This window comes from Castanea sativa, chromosome 9 (genome assembly GCF_040712315.1).
Source record: "Castanea sativa cultivar Marrone di Chiusa Pesio chromosome 9, ASM4071231v1".
NCBI lineage: Eukaryota > Viridiplantae > Streptophyta > Magnoliopsida > Fagales > Fagaceae > Castanea > Castanea sativa.
The window spans coordinates 603228-614359 of record NC_134021.1 but is presented as its reverse complement, the minus strand read 5'-3'; the positions used below and the strand labels follow the sequence as shown (position 1 = coordinate 614359).

The 11132-nt window shown below is 36.6% G+C and overlaps 1 protein-coding gene across 1 annotated transcript; it reads right to left on the bottom strand.

The window, feature by feature from the left end:
• Positions 1 to 345: 345 nt before the first annotated feature.
• Positions 346 to 5005, bottom strand: LOC142610599 (transcription factor AS1). Its single transcript, XM_075782448.1, has 2 exons — positions 4569 to 5005; positions 346 to 1733 (listed from the first exon to the last, which is right to left on the bottom strand). The coding sequence occupies exon 2, from the start codon at positions 1675 to 1677 to the stop codon at positions 604 to 606; it is 1074 nt and encodes a 357-aa protein (XP_075638563.1). The 5' UTR covers positions 1678 to 1733; positions 4569 to 5005; the 3' UTR covers positions 346 to 603.
• Positions 5006 to 11132: the final 6127 nt, after the last annotated feature.

Below are 11132 nucleotides of genomic sequence, written 5' to 3'. Positions count from 1 at the left end.
TAAACTTAAACAGCCTTTCCATGTACATTTGGAGCAGGCAGCAATAAAATCATCACAAACTTCTTCTATTACGGGAATCAGTGTTGAACAAGGATGTTCAACGCAACCAGCTGTCTATTAACAAGAATGTTCTTCTAAATTAACAGAAATAAAAACATCACAGTACTCAATCTGCAAACTAATTGCTTTTTCACCAACAGTTTAGTAGAAGTACTAAGCTTCTTCATTAAAGATCACATTTTCATCATATTCATTCAACCAAAATCAATACTAAGCATATGAACCAGATTATCCTTCTCTCTTCACATAGGATTGAAAGGGGGGGAGGGGAAAGAGAAACAAGAATAAGGCAACATTTGGAATATAATTATAATATACAGCTAAAAGGGAAAAAATTGCAAGTAAAGCAGGTTCAGCAAATGCTTCCTTACATTCATTCATTCCAACCTATAAGTAGACAGAAATGATAAATAAACACCTATGATACGAACTTAAGAGGAGAATGGACACATGATCAAGCAAACAAGATATCAGTGCAGAAAAAAGTGAAGGATTAAGACAGACGTGATACACAATCACCCCTGCTGCGTATATTGATCTTCCTCATCGGCCATTAGGTTCAGAAAGCCTGGGTCTGCAGCCCATCTGCTCAAGAAACTTGGTAAGACGCAAGTGCTTTGAAGTCCATTGTTCAGCCAACTTCTGCTCTTTGGCTTCTGCATCCCTCCTTAGTCCTACCAGTTGTTCCCTGTATTCTGCTTCAATTCTATCCAAAGCAACCTTTTGCTCTTCCCTAAGAGCCTTCACCTTTGCTTCGATCTCTTCCATCTTCTCCCTTCTCCGACATGCCTTCTCTGATTCAAGTTGCAGCTCTACCCTTTTTAACCTCCAGGCTGCTTCCTTCTTATGTGCTGCCCATGCATGGTGCCCTTCTTCCAAATCTCTGCAGCACTCCACCAACTCAGATATCAGCATGCTCTCTCCACAACCAGGGACCGAACCTTGAGGCTGCAAATTTCCAAAAACAAGAGGGTTATTATCCGGTCCTCTATCAGGCTGCAACCATGGGATTGGAGGAGGGGCCGCAACAGTTGAGGGAGAGAGGCTGAGGGTCACAGAAGGGGAGGGTGGCCTGACTGTGGAGGTGCCATTGGAATTAGAAAGCCATGGAGGTAGCAAAGCTGGTGCAGGACCAGGTGGGTCCGAATGCAAAAAACCGCCATTGGAAGTGGCCATGAGATAGGCTGGGGCCTTGCGCTCTTTCACTAGCTTCTCTGCAAAAGTCTCAAGAATCCTATCGTACTTTCCGTCCTCGATTGGAGCAACTGTTTTGTTGTTCTCCTTTTGCTCCCTCTGCTGCTTCTCCTTGAACACTTCCCACCACTTGCCTAGTCTCTTAGCAGTACGACCTGGGACTTCAGCTGCAATTTTCTTCCATTTGTTGCCGTGTTTGGCTTGAAGGCGGATGACAAGACGCTGCTCCTCTTCAGTGAGGGATCCCTTCTTTATGCCAGGTTTGAGGTAGTTCTTCCACCTTTCTAAGCAGGATTTCGCGTCCCTGTTTAGGGTTGTGTTCATGCGCTGTGACACAAGGTTCCACTCCCTTGGGCCATATTGTTTGACATACGCACGTAACAAAGCGTCCTCTTCAGATCTCCAACGCTGCCTCTCCTTCATTTCCAGATGCAAACACCACTGCCCATGGCCTCAAACTTAAACTCCTCATAATGTATCTGAAGGTTTTACAAAGGATCAAAATATGAGTTGTCCATAAACAGATTGTCAATGAATATCTAAGATTTAAAGTTATCCTGGAATGTGAACAAATACTAACAAACCAGATGAGATTCTGAAAGAGAGAACCAGCTAGTAACGAACCTACACAAACTAAAGAGAACAGTCCAAAAGCAAAGTTGTGCACTGCACAGTGGACTCCTGGACAAGACAAAGGTCTACAGAAACTGAAGGTACAGGAGGTTAAAGTGGCAATTAGGTTCTGTTCTATACTGTCTCTATCACCTGCCTAAAAATAGTTTACCCACTTATGGTTGAGACAGTTAATGTAAGTTCTGCAACTTTCCAATGCCTTAATTTTTCCTCCTGTATCAACTGAACAACCATAGATATAGAAAGATGAGCTTCCTCCATGTACAACTCAGGCACTTTTCACAAGAAATAGTGACATTGAACAACCAATCCAACAAGGGTGTAGTATCTCCTCAAGCTCAAATAGACTGGTATTTAGTCAGATCTGACACCTCACTCGACCAGACTCACAAGTGATGTATATTCAATTCAATAATACAGATGATTCTCAAAAATAAAAAATAAAATAAAATAAATCAATAATACAGAAAAGGAAAATATGATGTTTTTTTTTAGTTCAGCATAGAATTTATTAGCCAGCACAGCAATCAGAACATAAGGCAAAGAATCAACATCACACCTTACATCATGATGCTGAATACGTTTCTCATTAACAGTATCAGTACAAGTAAGTCCAATTTGACATACACTAACCAAGTACCCCACGAGCATCACAATAGTCCAGCACTAATTGTATGCCAGTGTGGGGGTCAGCAATATATTATGTGGTAAGTGCATGCACCTTGAAAATTCAACAGACATTATGCAGCCTTACTATAAATGACTCCTCACGTATACAAGAAATTTATATATATATGGACACGCGCGCGCATATATATAAAGGAATAATTGCAGTGATTTGCAATGTATGGCAGCATTTGCAATGTATATTCTAAACAATAAATTTGTTACAATTGACACCCTATTTCAAGACTAATTTGTGATGTGCATCCACCGTTTAAGTTAGCATCTAAAAATAACACGTTATTGGGAAGACTAATCTCAAATTGAGGTGTTGATTGAAGAATTTTTGTATTTCAGAGTACATATGAAAGCTCTCATAGTTGGAGAATGGATAACTACCCCTCAATATTTCAATTTAGACATTGATTTATATAAGATAATGTAAAATCAACGTCAATGAGGCAAATATTTAAAAACCTCCATCAAAGCTTTTAGAGGTCTGAGCAAATATCAATGAGCTAACAAGTGTGTCACTTATAAACTCTTGATCACTTTCACTTTCATGTCATATACATTTTGCATTGAATACTTACTTTCATAAGCCACATAAGTTACATCCAAACTTAGTAATAACAAACCCAAATACTACAAAAATATGGTTCTCAATTAGTATAGCAATGATTTCGCAATGTTACAGCACAAATTCGCAACAATGACATACACATATATGAGCTTGAAACAGCAGAACAAACATTACCAATCCGATTATGAGTTGCATTGTAGGAGCAAAAAAAATAGTTTCTAGAGCAACGGCACAAATTCATAATCTTTTCATGGGCTGAACTAAATTTCATCATAAAGTGACAGTGTAAAAACTTCAAGAGGGAAAAAAAAAAAACCACTAAATAAATTTTCACACCGAACTCTGTGAGGAAAGAGAAACCAAGCAAAGAAGGAAAATGTCTAGGCATCAGTTCTTTTTCACAAGAGATAAAATACCTCAAATCATTTACTAAGTAAGTAAACTATTGAGATTATTCACCAACTACAAAAAGAAAACCATTCAAACTATTTAGCAAGAAGAAAGAAAGACTTGCAATCATTTAGCAAAAGAAAGAATTAAAATATTCATTTCAAAAAAACAAAAACTATTAGAGTTAGCTTAAAATTGTATAGTTATCATGACAAACCCACCGCGTCATGATTTATAAGAATAGACCGAAACATGCCACTGGAAGACTCTACTGAGACAAAGATCTGTTTGAAGAAACGATTCATTGAAATAACGAGTCACCATTGATATCGACAAATTTGAGATTGCAGAATATTCGGGATTCCTCTATTCAATCCGTTTCCTTATTCTTCTTACTGGATATCTATGTGTATTATTTAAACAAGTAACATGACTCAGTTAAAAAACTGAGTTTGGAGTTCAACTATTTCCTTCCAATAAAAAGTGACACAGTGAGTCAGAAATCTCCCTGTACTTGAATTTTCATACTCATCGGATAAATTCAATAAAACTGCTTATTCAAAAGCATCACCCTTTTTTTTCATCTTTAAAAATGGGATCTGCCTGATTGCCCAATCATCTGGAAAGGGCAACGGCTATTAATCCTTTTTCTTTTTTTTTGGGGTAAAAGCGAATATCATCAATTTCAAATATTCACTAGCAAACACGTTTTGAAACATAAAAAAAAATATCCTGCTTAGTGTTATTTTGTTTCATGGGTTGCTTCTATGATCAGAAGTTTTAGTCTTACCCTTTAATGGTAGAGATTAAAAAATAATAATAATAATATATTATGATGATAGTGGATAGTAGATACCATTCCCTAAAAAACACAAAGATACCATGGAATTTTCTTGATTTCAGAAAAAACCCAAAACGCACGCCATTTCTGAGAACCGATAAAGATAGAAAATTTAACAATCTTCCAACTTTTTTTTTTTCCCATCAACCAAACAAACCAGAGTTAAACAAGAGATAAAATGATGTGAGAAAGAGATGGGCTTACATTTCTCTTAGTAACTGAGAAGGGAGCTTCGTCTTCGACGCATCTCTTAGAAAATGAAACAGAGATGGGACTTTAAAAACCAAAATGGGAAGGAACTCACAACCCTAGAGAGAGAAATATCCCTGCCTACGCTCTGAGAATGAGAGAGAGAGCAGAGCACACAGTAATAGAGGACCACAGAGGGAGAGAGAGAGAGAGAGAAATGGGCAAAGATAGAAAGGAAAGAGAGATTAGACTAGACTAGAGAAGAGAGAGTCATAAAAGTTAAGACAACACCGATAGAAAGATCTGACAGTAAGCGAAAAAGAAGGGCACGCGAATGGAGAGGAAAAACAGCCCAAACCAGAAGCAGAAACAAAACACTCGCTTACGTGTTTTCGGGAATTTGCTATCGTAAGCTCTCCCCCGTTAATAAAAACACACATTTGATTTGATTTGATGCAGCCAGCGCTATGCTAATATTAATATTATTAGTATGGTAGGACTTAGGAGTATAGAGAAACAGTGAGTGATAGAAAGATGCATTAATGATTAATGTAAAGTAGTAAGTAGAGCTGTAAAGGCGCTACGCTCGATTTTAGCGCTTAAAATGTGACATATTCCGACATTTCGCGCTGCTTTCACTTTCCGAGTTTTAAACTCTAATCAGAGTTTGTCCGGCGGTTTAACACTGATGATTAATAATAGGCGAACTGGGCTGTGATGTTTGGAAAGAGACAGCTCAATCAGGGCCATAGAATAAGGTTGCATCTGATCAAGATTTGGATGTTTCTGTTCGTTTTTCTTTCTATGACAGGAGAGGAGAGGAGGAGAGTGTCGTTGGGAATTGGGTGGGATTTGGGTTAGGGGGGTAATTAAATTGACACCATCTGGAGTCAGGCAGAGGAGGTACGGCGAGAGAAAGAGAAAGAGAAAGAGTTATATTATTGGGAAGCGGACCACACATGCACGTGTCACTTACCCGTTTGGTATTTTCCTTGTCCCGTAATTTTCAGTACATTTGTCCTCTTTTTTTTCTTTTTTTCCCTCCTATTTATATGTATCTTTAGAGCATCCACATCTCTTCAGCTAAAATTTTGTAAAATGAAAAAAAGTACAACTTTTACATATTTTTTGTAAAAAATCACCCACATCAGTGGGTGTATAAAAGTGCAAAAACGTGGAACCTTAAAGCTACACTGATGCGTGTAAATATACACGAGTACTGTAGCTTGTGTATAGATTATTTTAATATTTTCGTTCGCTCCATTTTTCCTCTCTCTGCTCCGTTCTCAACGACCTCAACAAACTCAATATCAACAGAGAAATTAACACGAACAGCTCCTCAGTAACAAACTCGACATACATTTGCTCCCAAAAAAAAAAAACACACAGGATACACAAACTTTGGTCGGCGGGCTGCGGATCGAGCTGGGATCGGTGGTGCGTGAATCGGAGATCACGGCTGGGCTAGGCGTGGATCGGAGATCGCGCTGGGCTCGGCGTGGATCGGAGATCGCCGGGGCTCGGCGGTGCGAGGATCGGAGATCGCGCTGGGCTCGACGTGGATCGGAGATAGGCCGTGGGCTCGGCGTGGATCGGAGATCGCGGCTGGGCTCGGCGGTGCGAGGATCGAGAGATCGCGCCGGGCTCGGCGTGGATCGGAGATCGCCGCTGGGCTCGGCGTGGATCGAAGATCGCGCCCAGGCTCGGCGGTGCGAGGATCGGAGATCGCGCCGGGCTCGGCGTGGATCGGAGATCGCGGCGGGGCTCGGCGGTGCGAGGATCGGAGATCGCCAGGCTCGGCGTGGATCGGAGATCGCCCGGCTCGGCGGTGCGAGATCGGAGATCGGAGTTGGAAGATGGGTAGAGAGAGAGAGAGAAAGAGAAATGAAGAGAAGGAGAGAGAGAGAGACATGAATCAGAAATGAAGAGAAGAATCACCAAAAAAAATAAACAGTAGGCGCGCGCGTGTTAGTTGAGAGATATAATTAAAAAAAGTGAGAAAATTATTATTTAATTAATAGAGGTAGTAGGATAGATGAACTGATGTGGGTGATTTGTAAAAATGAATGTGTAAAATTTTAAAAGGAGGTTTTTTGTGTAAAATAGATGAAATTTTTAGCTGATCTGGTGTGGTTGCTCTTAGGCGTTGATCATTCAGTTTACAAAGTCTTTTATAATAACATTGAAAAAAATTGCCAAAAAGTGAGTCATGAGTCAGTCAGTCATGGCCCCCGCCCGAGACAATTCTGATTCCATATTTGAATTTGCGCCTAAGACTCTCTCGGAACAGAAAGACAAAAGTTATTCTGGTATCTACATAGCTCACACATATAGAAATAGAATAATAGGCCTGCTGATATTGGAAGTGGTGACTGGGGAGGAATAATAATAATAATAATAATAATAGGAGTAGAGCGTAGGAGAGGATCGAAAGGTAAGGATATTACGGTGCGTGCCATCATCATTAGGAGGCACGGTGATCGAGATAAGCGTGCCACGTGGAACGTGGGACCCAGAAACTGAGTGGGAGGGGGGGGGTGAGGGGGTGGGGGACTGTAGTCCGCGTTTCACGGCACAAGGAGACGAGTCTGATGGCGACGGGACTATGCTGCCACTGCTCAGAAGGGCCTTGTAGATATGTCAGTGATACGTTACGTCCGTTTTTTTTTTTTTTTTCTTCTTTTTTTTTTTCTCTTGGACGTGGTGGTGGTGGGTCCAATCTCAGTCTCTCTTTAATTCTGGGTTAACAGTACCAATGAAATACTCTCATCACACAGACCACTAGTTCTCTTCTCTACGTTCTCTCATATTCCTCTATGCCCTTTTCACCCATTACTTTATTTACTCAACTTGTTCAGTTGTCCTCCCCATTTTGTTTTGCTTTTGCTGCACAGTAAAATAGTACTTTTTAGTCTGGCATTTTTAATGAACTTCACCGTAATTTAATAAATGAACCTAACATGAATGTGAAAAAAAATAATTACTCTCGTTATTCTTGCTTAAAATTAGGTGAAGTTACAATATTGATCTTTTAAGTTTATTTTTTGTGCATAATTAATTTCTTAAGTTTAAAGCAAGCATAATTAGTCTCTCAAATTTTAAAATTGAGTTGTATTAGTTATTTTAATAATTGCTATTAATGATGTTACTTATGTGAATAATGGAACAATGACTTAGTATTTTTTTTTTAATAAGGTGACATGTTTTTCATTAAAAAATCATAAAATAAATTTACACAAATAATATTTACAACCTAGTAAATAATTTAAAAAAAAAGTATTTTCTTTTAATTGTACAAAGCCCTAAACACTATCACCGATAGAGACACAAGCCCTAACTGTCGCCAACGACAGCCCAAGCCCTAGCTACCACCAACGATAGCCTAAGCCTTAGTTGCTGCCAGCTCCTTATTTCTTCAAGTTTGATATGCTTGGTGTTCGTGTCCCAACAATTATCGTCTACCCTTTAGATCAAGAAAGGGACTAGTAATTTTTATCATTGTTCTATGAATTAGTATGGTCTTTCTATATAAAGCCTTTTTATTAATATATTTGTGATTAACATTTAGCTTAAAAGGTGGTGGAGTCCTCCTTTCTCATTGATCCCAATTCGGTTACAAAAAGTTAACATTTTCTTCGCTAGTGGGCGGTGTAGCTTGAAAGCTTTGAGAATTGAATTCTGGTAATACTTCTTGCTGAATTATGTTTTTTTCAGGATTTGGAGGCGACGGTAGCTAGGGCCTGGAATTCTGTTTTTTGAAAGCTTTGAGAATTGAATTCTGTTTTTTTTTATTTGTTAATTTTATAATTAAAAAATGTCATATCATTAAAAAAATGTTAAGTTATTGTTCTGTTAGCCACATAAGTAACATTATTAATAGCAATTAGTAAAATGACTAATACAACTCAGATTTAAAATTTGAGGGACCAATTGTGCTCACTTTAAACTCGAGGGACCAATTACGCACACAAAGTAAACTTGAGAGATCAACATTATAGTTTCACCTAAAAATTACTCATTCAGTTCAACTTTTTGTTAAAGCTTGGTAGTTGCCATAATAATATGGGTCTGGTTAATACATGCCATTTCTAATTAAAACATTCAAGATATACTTCCATCTAAAACCGCCATGTAAACTACTTTTATTATAATCACCGATCATAATATGATATATCAACAATTATACATAAAAAATTGGTGAAATAATTATGTCTCTATTCTTTTTGTTTTGTTCATTCTTATGGTACGTTAGATATGCGTCGATTATGATTTATTCCATTACATATCAGTTACTACATAATAAAAATTACGTTATTGCATAAAAAAAAATTATAAAAACAAAAAACAAAACAAAAATTTTAGAGGCAAACAATTTCACACCTGCCAAGATAACAAGTTGTTAGAGCATCCACAGCAGTGGAGCTAAAAATTTAGCAATTTAGCTCCACTAAAAGTTATTTTATCTATTTTACCTACACATATGTTGCAGCAGTGGATCTATTTTAGCTTTCAACACAATAAAATAATATAAACATCACAATAAAATAATATATCTACCACAATAAAATAATACATCTCACTACAATAAAAACACCACAATAAAAAGGTAATGTGAATACAAAATAAAAAATTAATTTTTTTTAGCTCTCATGAATAGTGCACATCTATTTATAGATGTGCACTGTAGCAATGAGCTAAAAAAATATAGATTTAGCTCCACTGCTGCATGTTTCTTTTTGGTGTTTTGGTGGAGCTAAAATAGCTATATAACTATTTAGCTCCACTGCTGCAAGTGCTCTTAGTAAGGTATTTAACAAAGTGATGTCATTGGAATGCCAATATAAGAATTACTAAGCTTGCTAACTAAACTGTTTGTGAAAATTATTAACTGTAATTGTTGCGTCACTCTATAAAATAAAAAATATAAAGAAATTACAAAGATCTTCTATTTTAAATTTTATTTAAATCATTCACATGTATTCTGTTGAAGTGGATACTTGAATGACAAGTATAGCTCGTAATCAGGGTCTGTTCAACATAATTTTGGGTTTAAGGCGAAATATTTATGTGGGGCCTTTTATGTGTAAATATTAATTAATTAAAATTATTTAATACTAATTTGATCCATTAAATTTATAAATTGATGAATAATACTAACTAAACTAAATTTAATTTCATATAAATGATTGAATATTATAGTTGAAGCATAAATTTTAACAAAAAAAATTTAAAAAAAATTATTTTTTAAAAAAGAAACTTACTTTAACTTGAATATATGACAAAGCAAACCTTTTAATCTAAATTTTAATTTTATATCTTGTTTTTAAGAGAGATTGATAAATATTATTTGGTGTGTAACTTTTTAGGAGATTAGTTTACAAAAATTAAAGTCTCAAACTATTGGAGGAAGATTAGTCATTATTAATAATCTAACACATTTGCAACATTTTTTAAAACATTTTAAGGTTTCAATTGGGTTAAATTTTTATTGGTCTCCTGTTTTGGAAGTCTTGTTAGGGAAAAAAAATACTATAAAATGTTCACAACATTATGTGATATTGACTTTGATTGTTGAACTTCAACAACCTAATCAATGAGGGTATGATTATATATATATAAGTGACATGTTAGTTTGTAAATCTAGTATAATTTTGGGTATCCTGCATCCCTAGCATCACTCATTAAAAAAAAAAGTGCTCAATCATTTATAAAATTTTTGGTGTTTTATGATAAGAATGGGCCCTTTTTTCTTAATGAAAATTTGTTTTTTTTTGAAGGGGCCTTAGGCCTAGGCCTTGGGGCAATCTTGCTCGTAATAATTTGAACTCTAGGGCATACGGCATTCTTTTGCCACCTAAGGCATTAACTTTTCTGCTAAAATATTGCTCATTTCAACCAAGATGCTAGCATCACAATTCCATTTTTATCTAAATTTTAAAGTAAGTAGGCTTATTTTGTTAGTGATTTGGGTTAGATTCATGTTCTCATTACGTATCCTCATCTGTCGTGTAAGATTCGCATCTAGGGTGTGTTTCCACATTTTTTTTTCAATGCTTCATACATGTTCATTAATCATTAACTTCATCCCTTTTCCACGCAAGTCACTTTTGTGCATCATGCAAACTTGGGACATGGAGTGTTTAATTTTGATTCATTGTCATGAGTGTGTGTGTGTGTGTTTTTTTTTCTTAATTGTAAAAAATTGCGGAGCATTTTCATTGGCTGATATACTCTTAGAGACCAACTTAGAGGGGTGTGGTGGGGTTCAAAACAACTTTTCCAGCCGGTAGCTTAGCTCTTAAACCTAAGGATGAAGATAAGACATTTTCTTTTTATTTTCGTTAGATTATAACTAGGAGATTAAACCTTGTACTCATGTATATTTAGAGAATATAGTAGGGTTTTATATATATATATTGTCAATTAATATCTTTTTTATTTTTTTGTGGTAAAATGGAAACTTCATTAAAACAGAGAAACTAAGGGGGGAAAGATAGCTCAGAGAGCAGCTTGTTATGGTAGAAGCCAACAGCACCTGAGCTTATAAGCTCTTCAAGATCCACAAGCGGATCGCTAAAC